General features: G+C 35.9%; 1 protein-coding gene across 1 annotated transcript in view; it reads left to right on the forward strand.

The window, feature by feature from the left end:
- The window catches only part of LOC129738470 (cytosolic purine 5'-nucleotidase), a 96,472-nt gene that overhangs the window by 2,438 nt on the left and 78,526 nt on the right, over positions 1–15,508 (forward strand). Inside the window, exon 2 of the mRNA XM_055729683.1 lies at positions 4,953–5,274. Coding sequence (XP_055585658.1) covers positions 5,141–5,274 — 134 coding nt within the window. The 5' untranslated portion in view covers positions 4,953–5,140. The remainder of the gene's footprint in view (positions 1–4,952; positions 5,275–15,508) is intronic.

The raw sequence follows: 15,508 nt of genomic DNA on the forward strand, positions 1-15,508 counted from the left end.
ATTTTCAAAACGAAAATTTTTATTTTCGCTGTTTTTAAAAGCCTTAAAAGAGCAATCTTGAATGTACCCTTCGCAACCTACGATCTATACTAACCGATTATACTTTAAGTTCAATCTCATGATGGTTTGACTTCGTTATTGTCAGATTTTGCCAGCAGAAATTCCACTTAAAACGCTCGAAAAGTGGCTCAAAAATAATGAAATTTGTTAATTCCGAAACAGCTGTATTCACTAAATTGCCCTCAGTTTCTTTTAAAAGAGAAGTATTGGACCGAAAAGTAGCGGAAATTGAAGGAGGAGGATGTAGCCACTTAAAAAACAAATAAGGCGAAATATAAGTTTGAAAAACTGATCAATATCATGACTGAAAAATGTGTGCGCGGGCCGATGGGAGGTATAAAGAATGAAGTAGAGATTTTTCTTACAAAAAACGATAAATATTTTTTTTCAAATTTTTTCATGAATTATCATAAAATTACTTTCATTTCATTCATAGAAAGTATTTTGATCAAACGAATGGTTTTTGAGATACACGCATTCGTAACTGTCCCATTTCTAAAAGAACTAAGCTTTAAAGTGAAATAAACAAGAACCTAAATTATTCATTCAACAGGCCATAATTTTTTTACCATTGGGTAAACATCAACCAAGTTTTAGACACTTTCTCTGGGGACTTTCTGATATTAGTTAGGTACATGCTATCAAACTCGAAGTCGTGTTTTTCGATTCAACGAAAATGGAGGTGAACCAACGCGAGTCGAGAGAACAAATTCTTTCCAAACACCTGGAATTTCCTGACCTGTCGCACCGGCATTTGGGAAAAATGTTGAACATTCACCATTCAACCGTCTCCTGTGTGTTGAAGCGGTTCCAGGAGCGGTTGACTTTGGACCACGGCAAAGGAGCTGGAAGAAAACCAGAACCGGAAAACAAAAAGACGGAGGGAAAGGTTAAACGGATGATTAAAGCAAATCTCAACTTCTCAAGCCGTGATTTGTCTAAAAAGATTGGCATGTGGCAGAACTACATCCAGAATGTGATAAACAGAGTTGAACCACATACATACAAGGTACAGAACTTCCCAAACCGCGATGAGCGGCACCAATCGACGGCTGAAACTCGGGCACAGAAGCTCTACGAGAAGATGCTGACAAAATATGGCTGCTGTGTGATGGACGACGAAAAGTATATGAAAGTCGATTCTAAGCAAATTCCGGGGTTGGAGTTTTTACCGGCAAGAGCAAGTTCGATGGGGACGACGAATTGAGGAAGAACAAAATGTCGAAGTTCGCATCCAAATATCTCATTTGGCAGGCCATCTGCTCTTGCGGACTGAGGAGTGAGCTTTTCGTGACAAAGGGCATAAGTAAATGGCGAGATGTACAAATCGGGTGCCTCGAGAAGCGCCCTGTGCCATTATTGCAGCAGCACGACGAAGCTCCGCTGTTTTGGCCAGATTTGGCATCATGAAACTATTCTAAAAGTGTCCTGGAGTGGTATGAGGCCAATTTTGTCCATTTTATTCCAAAGGACATGAACCTGTCAACTTCGGGAGAGCAAGAAGACAGTCAAAGACCAGAAGGACATGTTAAGAAAATTTTAAAAAAACTGAGGAACTGGTACAGGATTTTGGAGTTTTTATACACATTCAGAACTTTAAATACGTTTTTCCTATCTGCAAAGCTTTCTTATGAAAAATGAAGAGTTGTGAAAAATATTTTGTCCATTTTATCCAATGCGATAGAGACAAACATAAATCCTACATAAGGAATTTTGCCGAAAGGTTCGCCAGCCAGGAATTAGGAACTTTTCTAGCAAACACAACTTTCTTTTTTATGTCCTCATCTGGAAATGCTTTAAAATAATTAATTGAATAATGAAATTTCAGTTTTGAGTCAACTCATAAACTTAGCACGTTATCTAGACAATTTGGATTTGGTGGCCAACGTTTCCCCACAGTTTTTCAAAATCCAGAAAAAATTACTTTTTTTTAAACAGTCAGAACTTGCGAAATTGATGTATTTAAAAAATAATAAAAAAAAAGCCTAATGATACCTTAAAAATGTAGAAAACCTTTCCATTGCATTTTTTTTCTTGTTATCTCTTATAGTAAAGAAGTTATACAGCAAAGAAAAAAAAGTGGCCCATATACCCCACTCTCCCCGATGTATAAACTACCCTAAAATTTTGGTTTGATTCTAAACATTATAAGAAATTGGCATGACATTTTCGGTGTCGCAATAATTTCGTGTTCGCCTTTTATCAAAATATTGAAAATGAATATCTGGCATAACATTACAAAAGGGGGAAACTGCCAAATATAAACGAATCGAGTTAACGGTCATTCCGGATGTACGCGTTGCATTTTAACTAATAAACCCGGTTTAATCTTAAAATCACTTAAAACATTCTAAAAATGAAATTCATGAATCTTTCTTTTGATGCATTTTCGTTGGAACTTGAAGTTACGCCTATTCAAAATGGGGTTGCATTTTCTATTCGTGTACACGGACAAAACAAAACTACCCACTCTACTACTCACTGCTGGGTTGAATAGCGTTAAGCCCAAAGTACGTAGTTTTGGGTGGGTAGTTTTAATTTACTTGAAGGTTCTTACATTAAAACCCAAAAGCAGTAATAAGTACCCACTCATACATATTTGACAGCTTTTGAGCTGTTTGTTTTATTGTCCGACATTTTTTTTCCTGAGTAAGACGCGTTGTGCCGGGAAGTTTAATTTTGTTTACCGCCGCAATCCGTTCATTCCTAAAAAAAAGGTACAACGTTGTGACCGGATCCCGGTGGAACACCGGGACAATATTTCGGGTAAGTTTTCTGCTGGAACATCATCACCAGAAATGACTTAAGTTCCGGCCAATCTGTGTTTAAGGTTATGGTTAATTTTTTGAATATGCCCTACTGAGAAAATGTTTTTTTAATTTTGTTCTTCTGTTGCAGGTTGCAGCCGCTGCGTATCTGCCGAGATGATAACCCAGCTGGTGCTTCTCGCGAAATATGGTGACTGGAAACTTTCCCGATTATCGTGTGTAAAACGGAAGATATTCCGGCTGCCGCACCATACCGCAGTAGCGTTCAATCAGCCGCTAGAGAAATCGGGGCGAACAACGCGGAGAGCGTCCGAAAATGTTTTTGCTTCAAGGAGACACCGGGCCGGAACTACCTGGACCATCGTGTCAGTCGAGAGCAGCGTGACCGGGACCGGGAAAAGAAACTGGAAAGGAAACCAACCGGAGAGGATGGGCAGAAACGCGAAAGAACAGGCCGCGAAGTAAGTTAGTTCTTAGTCAATTTGGTTTTTTTTTTCATGTAACCAAAAGACAAGACGTTTAAAATATACATAATTATACGAAAAAATGCACAATAATTACAGTACCTCTGAATAAATAAACTATAAATATCACACTAATTGTTTTTAATACATGATTTCATGCTAACAAAGCATGCAAAAAGTTGAAAATAGCATTCAATTATTAATTTTACAGCTTTTTACCATTTTTTTCGATTTTTTCCCAAAATTAACGAAGTACGTCGTTTTCACCCACTGGTACCTTAATGCACAACTACCTACTTTTAGGTTGTTGTGCTTTAACCTACTAGTAAGTTCCTGCACTGAAGTGGCGTTTTACGTCAAAAGTACCTAGAGTGGGTTGTTTTTTTCTGTCCGTGTAGGGCCGTGACCGTGTGTGACAAAACGTTCTAATTAGTTTTTTTTCGTGTAGGACCAAAGGGCAAAACCCAGAACAAAAACAGCCGATCAATTGGGCGAAACTTGCAGCCATAACTGGAATCGGAAAAAGGTGAAACTCGAAAATTTCTTAAATTTAGTGAAAAAAGTTCAAGTTCTTGATAACCAAAGAACCACTTATTGTAAACATAATGCACATTTCGTGATATTCTTGAACAAAAAGTGATCGATTTGTCAAATAGGATTTGATTAGATGTTCCGAAATTTCAAATGCGTTTTTCTCGTTTCGTGCTAACTGCTAGTTTCGCGGTTTTGAAATGTTACTCTAGATACGCTAAAAACGCTGGATACAGAATTCAAAAATAGAAATACCCAAGTAACATTGCAAGTTTTATAGCAAGCTTCTAGAGAAAGTTAAGGTTTTATAAGAGGCTTCAAGAGTGTTACAAAACAATTGGTGTTACTCGGGTACAACTTTGGTTATAGGAATATGGAACCAGAACCTCCGAAACGGGTTGAATTTCTATGAACAAGTGGGAAAATTTGGAAAAACTGTAGCAGAATTTGGGATTTAGGATGGGTTTTTGGAGTGTTGGCATTAGTTTTTTGTCTTGATTGTGGCTCTTAAATAACCTTACTAATGATTGTGCTTGATTCAACAAAGCAACTGTATCCTGAAGACCTAAAAATTTCAGGGCTTCGTACGAAGTCTTGCAATTATGTGCTGTATCATGATCCACAAGGTCGTCACTTAAGACCACTTATTTTGGAACATTTTTCAAGCAACGCAAATAAATTGTAAGATATTTTGAGTAATTCTTTAGTGAACAACTTAGTGAAGTATATTTTCCATATTGGTTTTTAACATTTTCATGTCGATAAATATCCCTGTCTATTGTGCTTTGCTATATATCTGATCGAACTTTCCTCGTCTCACCTTACGGTAAACATGATCCCTGTAAAGTTATTTGTATGGTAAACAGATTGCTGCCGGCAAATTGTGCCCCAATCTGTTTCGAGGTATTTTCGATCCTATAATCAATGCGTCAATAAGCCGGAACCCTTTTTTGAATCCCCGGCAAATCCCTTCTCATTGATAATGTAAACAATCTTTTTTTTCCTTTTTCACAGTCAACCTAATTTCCGACCCTTCCTTCTCTTGCGATGAAGTAAAACGGTCCACCAACAATATGGACAAAATCATACCCTAATCTGCATCCTTTTTTTCTCGTTTTACCTTCCGCAGGATCATCATCAATCACCCCCGGCGTTGGCAGCAATAATCGGCCGCCGAGATCAAATATCGATCAACTTTTCCGATCGATTTACACCACCAGAAGAGCCGTTGGTCAATCTGACGATAGTAAATTAACCGGCCAAGGCAAAAGTGAACTCACAGTAGTACCGTCTTCAGTTGATAGAAGTAGGAAAAAAATGTTCTTCGACGGCATGATGGAACCCCCGTCTCCGCTGTCGGTAGCTGTTCCGGCCAATGACAACGGCGAAAATGGTTCCAACTCATATGTGGACCCGTTCGTGAAGAAATACTATCGCAAGGCAGAGCACAGGTGAGCTTTGGTAGATTACATTAAGCGTAAATTAAGCTCATTTTTGCGACAACTGCAAGAAGGCGCCTGCATTTATACGATTCGATAACCAAACCGAGATCCATATGGAATTGATTCAACGCCTGGGGATTGATAGACATTCAATTGAGTCGAATTCCTAGACAGAAAATGTAAATGTCTCACAATTTATGCTATGCCACTTATCGAGCAAAGTTAAAGAAACTAGTAAAGTGAAACAAATGATCTAGGGAAATGGCTTTAAGAGGCGAAGGGAATCGGCAAAGCTCCCCAAAATGTTCTTCTTCGTCCACGTTCAATTATCCTTGAAAGATTTATGTACCCCTTTCCCCATCCAAAAAAGACGAGTTGAATTCGAACGAGTGAAGGAAAACCCGAAGCGATAATTTGGATGTGCCGTCACCAGCCAGATGAGAAAAGTTAAATGATTTGCCATCACAGAAGAAGTTCGCTCGCACCTCAAAGGACTTTCATAAAAGTCGAATGGTGTCGTCTTGGTCGTTCGTTCATTCGTGTGTTCAAGCTGGTGCCTCCAAAATTTGGCGGCCCGTCGCAAAAGAGTTTGGCTGCTGTTTGAAATAAATTTGAATTTACGATCTCGAGGATAGGAGAAGGCAAAAAGTAGCATAGGAGTATTGGGAGGAAAATTGGGTGGCTAAAAAGTTTCGCTGCCCATTTAGACAAGTTGGTAATTTAATATGCCAACAGATTCCGTGACACAGCGCACGAACCGTCACACGGATGCTGTTGCTGATGCTTGTTTAATCAATTGAAAGCCTCTTGACTGAAGTTAAACAATTGAGGGATCAGTTTTCAAAAGCGAGGTGAGGTACCCGGCCATTCAAAAACTGGCTCTCGGAAGTTGAATGGCTTTTCAAACAATATACAAACGTCATTGGATGAACCTTGAAACTAATTTTAGAAAAATATAATTCCAAGTATGATTTGAAGTCAGATAGACAAAAGTTTATTTTATAACCAAAAGTTTTAGATTTACGGGTCTAGACGAGCTAGATTCAGTCTTCAAAAACGAAATTGTTCTCATTCCGCTTTACAATTGAAAAACTTCTTTAGACAAATGTAGGGTGGCCACAGAACATTTCATAAACGCCTTGAGTGATGTTAAGAAAACTGGATGAAATTGTCAACATCAACATTTGTTGTTGTTGACAATTTCATCCATTGTTTTCTATTTTTGTCACTCTTGTCATTTTCGTCTTTTTGTCATTCTCTTTTCTTTGGCGTTTTTGCAATTTTTGTCATTTTATCCTTTTTTGATTTTTGTCATTTTTGTCACTTTTTTCAACTTCGTCCTATTTTTCATTTTTGTAATTTTTGTTTAATTTTTTAATTATTTTTCAAAATTTTTGTCATTTTTTTAATCTGTTTGTGCTTTTTTTTCGTCACCTTTGTCGTCTCAGTTATTTTTGTCATTTTTGACACTTTTTCCAATTTTGATTTAACTTTTTTTATTTAAATCATTTTGTGTTTATGTAGGTTATCATTTAAGGTTTTAGTATTTTTGTTGATTTTCGGCTTTTTTTCTTTTCTTTTCAAATATGTTATTATTTACTTCTTCCCTTTTTTTAATTTCATGTGTCATTATTATTATTATTCTTATTATTGTAATTTTTGTATTTTTTTTTTTAATTTTTGTCATTTTTTTTCCACATATGCGCTTTTTTTATTGTTTATATTTTTCAAATTTTTTTCTATTTTTGTGTCTCTTGTCATTTTTGTCTTTTTTTTATCATTCTGGTCAATTTTTCCATTTTTGTTGTTATTGTCACTTTTGTCATCTTTTTATTTTTTCTATTTTTTTTTTTTTATTTGTCATTTTTGTAATTTTTCACCATTTTCATCATATTATCCATTTTATTTAATGTCTTTTAAGTTATTTTTGTCATTTTTGGACTTTTTCACATTTTCCATTTGGATTCAATTTTCTAATTTTTGTCTTTTTTATGGTTTTTGGTTTGGTTTATGGTTAATTTTCGACACTTTTGTCGTTTTTCTAAATTTTTTGGATGTATTTTTTTAATCAATGCATGGTATGCAGGGTAAATCAATAGAAGTACTGCTAAAAATGAGTTACCTCGAACTTCGTTTTCTGATTAATTATAAAACTTTAAAAATGTTCTAAACCAAGGTTTTTTTTTCAAAATCAATGCTCAAAAATAATTAATTGGTGAATTTTGAGCAAGTAACTACCGATACATAGCACATCGAATTTTCAATTTTTACGTTTGGATTCGCGCGCGTTCCTCAACAAGTTAACAACAATTGCTATAATTCGAGTAAAATGTGTTGAAAATTGTTTTCTAAAACAGTAACTTGAAAATCGAAAACCGTGGAAACTGAAAATTTCAAACTAAAGTAATTGTGACCCACCCTGAAAAAACGCAAAACCTTTTAGCAAATCAAAATCGCGAAAACGCACGGCTGGTTTCGGACAAAACTACCTTCTTGTCACGAGTTTTGAATTTCAAAAGCCGGATTGGAGAAAAACTTTTTCCCCCGAGGGCAACAGCTTGACAATCAGTCAGTCTCGCTAGGGAGAGCAGAAACGAATCTCGGATTCCAAATCGGAAACTTTTCGGATGACCAACGTGCCCGAAACAAGATAAGGTTCCCCTACTCCTGCGCTTAGTTTCATGAATGGCTTAATTGATTTTTTTTTCTCGGTTCGGGTCGACCTGTTGTGCAATACGAATTTAATGGAAATTTTTCGGTTGAATTTTAATAGAAGCTCACCGAGGCCCACGTCAAGTCAAGTTTAACGAGTTCTGCTGATGAACTTTGAATTAGAGATTAGATACCTTGTTGGGACTTTTTTTTTGTCAATCTGTAGGAAATTTTTGCAACCTGTCTGTGGGGTAAAAATAAATTGAAAGCGTTCCAGAAGTTGATTCATTTGTAATTCTAGCCGGTAAGGCCATAAGGACAATTTATTGATCAAATGGCAGAGGTTAGTAAATTTAAGAAACTTTGCTAACGTTTTATACCTTTATTTTATTTTTTTGGTCATTTTTCTCATGAATAAATTTTCTAGTAAAAAACCTTCAAAATTTACCAGAATTCAAACAATTTTGAAGAGCTTGCGCCAATTTGCCAAAGCTCTCTCGAGTGCCATGCGAAATCATACTTTCTACCCACCTTCATCATTAATGATGCTCGCTCGTTCTGGTCAATGAATTTCCACCCCTCCCAGCCACGTTTCCAGAGATAAATGACTGCAGGCTCAATTCCATCATTTAACATGTAAATTGAAAACATTTCCAGTAAACAATTGACGCCCGCCGCCGGTGCCGCATCACTTTGCATCTAATTAACTACGTGGATAAGTTTGGCTCAATTGAGGGCAAACAAACACTACATATTGATAAAAAATAACTTCGGTATTACAGATTCAACTTTGGAATCGGAAGCACACAAAAAAAACTCCGACGCACCAAAAATACAAAAAATTAAAAACAATCGAAAACATTATGTGCCTGTTCCGGAAAAGTTGCCACCAATCTGGACTGTTGGTCGTCAATCACCATATTTGTTTTTTTTTCTGCTGATGATTGATGAAAAAATCCATTGTAGTGCACCTATTTGTTGATTATGTCAAATTTCAATATCATATTGACCCGAGCTTATGTGGAACGATTCTATTGTTTTTCATACAAATATTTTTTTAATCGAGCTCTTTGGCAACAATTCAATTCAAATATTGCGCCTCGCGAAAACAATCAAGTGTTTTAAAATTTGTGACCTTGTTTTCCTTTATCATTGATACCTGCAGCTTGTATGTCAAATTTTAAATGCATGTCTTCATGAATTCCAGAAAATAATTCAAATCCAACATAACTTCGAAGCAACAGTCACATTCAGTAGTAGTACACGAAGCAGTTTTATACACAACCATTTTCGGACGCTAGGAAGCGAATAACCTATTTTATAATTAATGATTTATGTAGCTGGGGAAATGACATGACATTTTAGGATTTGAAGTCTTTCTCACTTTGAGGAGGAGGGCTTAAATTAGGGTGGCAATGGATGTATAGGAAAAATTTCATCATCGATTTGCTTTGGTTCCCCCTTTGGTGATTTTTGAAGGTCAGAAAAACGATTCTTTGAGGGCTGTGAGGCACCCCTAAATCTAGTCAGAATAAGCTGAAATTTTGCATTTTTGGTTCATTTCAAGTGGAAGGCGTCCTAAAGCATACCTGACGAAACTGCGCTGGATTCGCTCAAGTCGATATCATTGTGTTGTTTGAGCAAACATGAAATCGTATCAGAAATGATAACTTAAGTCGTTTACAATGCTGTTGCGAATCGCAATTCCAACTGCATAGTGGAAAGATCGTATAAAATTTCGTCTGAAGTCAGTTTAAATCGGATATGAAAGAAAGTCCGCTATGTTTGTAAATTTTGCTCTTATGCGGGCTTCAAGGGAAAAAATCATCGTCATGTTCTCTCTGCAACCAGCAGTGCATCCAGATAGCTATAAATCAGATGGGAATTGAGTGATATGGACCAAAAAGCGAACTATAAAATAATGTCACTGGCAATGATTTGAAGGATACGATAAGAGAGCAAAATCTTGCGCTCTCTAGCATTCTACCGATAGAACCGAATAAGGTGTCGGATAGCGCCCAATTGGTGTAGTTTTCGTCGCTTAAGAATGATATGAAATTTATGTATGTATATGGGAGTTGTAACCAAACCTACCTACCTACCTAAGGGTCCGGCGCCGATTGACCGACGCATAGGGCTGAGATAAAAGATCTCCACTACTGGCGATCCGGAGCCAGCGTCTTCACTTGCTGCCAGCCAAGGTTCTCGTCAACTGTGCGGTTTTCAGCGGCTAGACTTCGCCGCCACGAGCTTTCGGGCCTGCCTCTTCTTCGATGCCCATCTGGATTCCAGTCAAGCGCCTGTCTGCAAATCTCGTTTTCATCTCTTCGCAGCGTATGTCCAAACCATCTCCACTTACGTTCCCGAATCTCGATTTCTAGCGCCTTTTGATGACATCGGCGATTAAGGTCAACGTTTGAGATCCAGTTGCCAGGCCACCAAGCGCGGATGATGTTCCGCAGGCAGCGATTCACAAAAACTTGCAGTTTTCGCGTCGTCACCAAACCAAACAGTAGCGCCATAAAGTTCTCCTCACAAAAGTTTAGAGAATTAGGGAAGCTTTCAGGAACAGGCATATAATTAAAAGGAAATTAGCTCCTAATGTTATTTTTAATAGTTATTGGGCAAAATTTTGTCATGAGAAGGTACTTGCAAGACACGCCGACAGAAATATATTTGATTATTTTTACAGAAATTTTCGAAAAATGTGCAAACAGCTCTCACATAAGAGCAGACATTTCAAAAGTGCATTTTTCATAAATGAAATACAACTCTTAAATAAATCTATAAAAAAAAATCGAAATCATTTTTAATCTTCTTCCAATACAAAAAACAACTCAAACACTCCGTTGATTCCAGAAAAAAACATCAAATTTGTTACTTTGTTACTTATGAATGAATTTTTTAGTGAATATATCACTTTTTCATACGAAAACTTTTAAAATACTTAGATGTGTTTTCAATCGCAAGAAAAACACCAGTTTTTGATACTCAATTTATCGCTTAGTAGCTATTAGTATTTTTTCCAAAAAATCTTAAAACACTAGAAGAAGACCTAAAAGTTGATTCAACTAACTTTTTAAGATATCTCTGAAGTGAAAAGCCGTAGTAAAATGAGTTTTAAATTCAAATTTTCACCTTTTCGTTTACCTTTTTTCCTAACTACAAAACGTCAAACATTAACATGGCATCGCGGATTGCCTCCATTTTAGTAGGTAAATATATAGAATATGGCTACAAAAATGTTTGCTGGGAATGTGCGCACGCTTTGACAGAGTATTTCAAAATGCTGATTACTGATGAACAGTAGTCGGCCTTCAGTACATAGATACATCATCGAAGTCGTTAGTGTTCCGGCGCAGAAATCCGAGAGTAGCAAATCTTTTTGCTGCAGTTAGAGCTACGTGCTCGTTAAATGTGAGTCTGTTATCACTCTTCATACCAAGGTCCAGAATTGAGCCCACGTTTTCAAGATTCTCTCCGGAAACTTTGTTGTCAAATTTGAAAATGATACGTACTCGGCTTAAATTGACGACTACATTTTTCACGTTTGCCAGCATTCTATTCACGAGACACCAGTTTTCAAGTCTAGCAATATCTTCTTGCAGGACCAGTCCGTCAATTTTACTGAAAATCTTTCTGAAAACTTTAAGATCATCCGCATAAAGTAGGCTTGCCAGATACTTTTAGAAAAAAGCGGGACATTTCACGAAGAAATAGCGGGACATTGACTATTTTTAATTGTGTAGCCAAACTTATACATACGTGTACCATCAGCCAAACTTGTTCATAGCTGGGGGAGGAAGACTGAAATTTGCTGTATCGTTTTCTGTATCGTTTTTTTTACTGTTCGGCAAAAAGCCAGCAATTGTTGAAAAGATTTGTAATCGTTCAAATTTTAACTTTAGATGATCAGTTTCGTGTAGCGGGTCATGTAACTCAGTTGTTTAGGTGCTAAATTTAGATTCAGCTATTTTTAGAACAACCATTAACCAAACCATTTTTATTTATCAGCTTCAAAACTTTAACGAAATTTGAGCGACGCAATACGCCTGATCATGCAAGAATTTACCAGAGCAAAACAAAACCTGATAAAATCATTGTTTTATGCAAAACAAGTGCTTTTCAGCATCAAACAAGTTTTATTAAAAATCACTAAATGAGAAAGTAGAATTTCGAACCTTCGCACTGGTCGGTAGATTGATGAGAGAAATTTGACGTTTGAAAGATTTTTTTCTTTTTTTATTCAGTCTTCCTCCCCCAGGTTCACAGAAAATACACTAAACTTTTTTTTTAAACGAAGATTGATTATGCTCAGTTTTTTTTACATGATTTCTATTTACACCCTTTTATTTGCCATATACACCGTTCATTTCCACGGTTCTCACGAAATAACACATTATTTGAGAGAAAGTATTTCAAGCCGTACATGTAATTGGCAGATTTTATTTCGTGTGAAAAACCTGTATGTAATTTGTATAAAAATTAGTTTGTTCGAAAATTAGTTTAAAAATTTGAAAACTCACGAAACCTTCATCTTTATATACTTTGAACAATTGAGTTGAAACAGGTGGTGTATAATAAAAGGCAATTTAACTAAGATTCCGGCGAAAAAATTAATTTCTTTAATTCAACAATCTTTAAAAAAAACTTAAACAATATTTTTTAATACATTTTGGTTGAACGTGTTCCAAAAACACTTAATTAAATCAGAATCTTACTGCCATAGCAGCTTTAGTGATATTCAATATTGTCTTATATAAACTATGAAAAATGCTGTTTATTTTGAGAAAAAGACGTATTTGAAACATTTTTTGTTTATCACAGAATTCTAATTGAGACTAAAATTTGATTTTTACCAGTGTTAGTCAGTTAATTTTGTAAAAGTTTCCCGAGAAAAAAAAGCGGGACATTTTAAGGAAAACGTGGGACAACGGGACATTTAACAAAAAAGCGGGACATGTCCCGCTTTTGCGGGACGGATGGCAGCCCTAGCATAAAGTAGCGTGACAGATTGAAGCGCTACACACATGTTATTCACAAAAACGAAAAACTGAAAAGGACAGAGGTGGCTTCCTTGAGGTACTCCAGACGGTGTGACAAATGTCCTCGAGCGTGAATTGTTTATTTTCGTGTAAGTTTGACGGTGAGAAAGATCCGACACAATCAACTCGAGTGACCAGGTTGGAATACCAAGTCTGTCCATCTTCGTGTCCATCTTCATTTTGTGCGAGACTCGGTCGAAAGCCGTCGCGGAGTCAATGTAAACAAAGTCATCTTGATTACCTTTCTCCAGATCCAGTTTACTGTCAAGCTGTCCTGCCGAAGTCATAGTTTTTTGAAACGATTGCTTGGAATGAATTTAAGATGCCTCCTGTTTTTAGAAATCTACATGGAGTTTTTGGAGAATCAGGTGCTTCCGTGGATTCGGGGGAGTTGTCCATGAATTTTTAACATCGGACGCAATTTTTTCGTGCTCCGTGAAAATTTTCTAAAATGATAGTTCAAATAGCCAATAATTCGTTAAATTGTGCATTAGACTGTGTCGATTTGGGGTGATTTTGAAATTTCTCAAACCCTGGGGTCTAAAAAGCTTTGCCTTGGTCCAAAACTCATCCATGATTTTTGCAAAATTTTTAAGTAACGTTTACATGAGTAAATTTGAACTTTTAGGTTTGTATGGGAAAATTAATTATTTTGTACTGAAAAATCAACATCATTCTTGTTTCGTCTATGAAACCGAGCCAACTGATGGTTTTTGTGCCAATTTATAAAATTCCGAAAGGATATTTTTCGTTGAACAACTTTGTTCAACGTTTCAACGTTCAACTTCATATATCATCAGGAAAAAAAGTTATTAGCTTTTTAACAGGGGTATGTCTTTTCGCATTGATTAACAATAAATTCAATTGACATCACTGCTTAAGCCTCGCGGAGTGTTGCATAGAAAGTAATCACGCAATACCTCGCTAGGCACCCTGCAGGGATGTCAATTGAATTTATTATTTATCAGTGCGAAAAGACATACCCCTGTTAAACAACTAATAACTTTTTTTCCTAATAAGATACGAAGTTACGGTCTTCGACAAAGTTGTTCAGCGAAAAATTTCCTTTCGGAATTTTATAAATTGGTACAAAAAACCTCAGCTGGCTCGGTTTCTCAGACGAAACAAAAATGATATTGATTTTTCAGTTCCAAATAATTAATTTTCCCATACAAACCTAAAAGTTCAAATTTACTCATGTAAACGTTACTTAAAAATTTTGCAAAAAATCATGAATGAGTTTTAAACCAGACGAAGCTTTTGAGACCCCAGGGTTTGAGAAATTCCAAAATCACCCCAAATCGACTCAGTCTATTTTGCATAGACATTATAAATGAATTGCAGTGCATATAATTAAAGTGGCATTATCAAGTTAAGGTGTGATTTTTCAACTACAGTTGTGCAAAAACGCAAAAGTAAATTCTGCTGATTCGATGTACTGAAGCCAGTACTGGAACAACGCCCTGCGAGCCTATCTTGGAAATTCCAATCCAAGACGAACGTAGACTTTCGAGATAACTGACGATGGATTTTCAGCTAAATGTTTTTTATGATTTCTATTCATTTGATTTGATTTCTCATGTTTTTGACAAATTTCTGTTAACAAAATATAGCAGTAAGATGATTCTAAACAAGTTACGAAACATTTCATAAGGGATGTTTCCCCGATGAAATTGTGTGCAATTGTAAATTTTTCAATTATATATTTAGGCATTCCCACAGTAAACTGCTTGATTTATGCATATCAAATAATCAAATAATAATTTCAGAAACTGGATGTAAACTAGGTAGTATTGTATTGTAACTTTTTTGCTTGAAAAATATCTTCGAGATTCATGAGCACAGAGATCCTTCATGGACATTTTTCTATTTATAGCTTCAGGATATTATTTCTGTCATGTTACTGTTACTTATCAATAAGTAGCAATTTAGAAATTTATTTCGAAATATAAAGGATGCATTTTATCCAGATATATTTTCAAACGTGTTTTTAAAATCGAATAATTAGCATCTTTATTTTTATCAAACAATTTTGACATTTTTTTCTATTAATTCTCATACATCTAGTTTTAATGTTCGAAATCTTTTTCATCATCTTATAAATGTGAAATTCAACTAATTATGTTTTTTTTACATTTTTTTTCATATTTTTGTCGTTTCGAAAATCAATGATGGTATAGAGATTTTAATGAGAGAAACAGCTTGCTTGTGAGAAAATTGAATGGTTGCTTTTCTAATTATTTGAGTGTTCTTAATTTGTTTTGGATTTTCAAATTAATAACACACCGTAGTCCGTAGGTATCAATAGGAGATTACTCAGGAAATGTCCAGAAGGTAAAATGAAGATCGCACCATTTTCCAAAAGTGGCTCCTGATTCAAACCTCTCCCTTACTAACACAACCCTTCCTGAGATACTTGAATATAGATTCACAGACGTATAGACGGTTTCTATAGCTGGTGATACTGACTTATTATTTTTTCAGAGTTTTTCAAACAAGCTTTTTAAGAAAACTGGAATAACAGATTTATGTGTGATCCTAAAAAG

Source organism: Uranotaenia lowii, chromosome 1 (genome assembly GCF_029784155.1).
Source record: "Uranotaenia lowii strain MFRU-FL chromosome 1, ASM2978415v1, whole genome shotgun sequence".
Lineage (NCBI taxonomy): Eukaryota > Metazoa > Arthropoda > Insecta > Diptera > Culicidae > Uranotaenia > Uranotaenia lowii.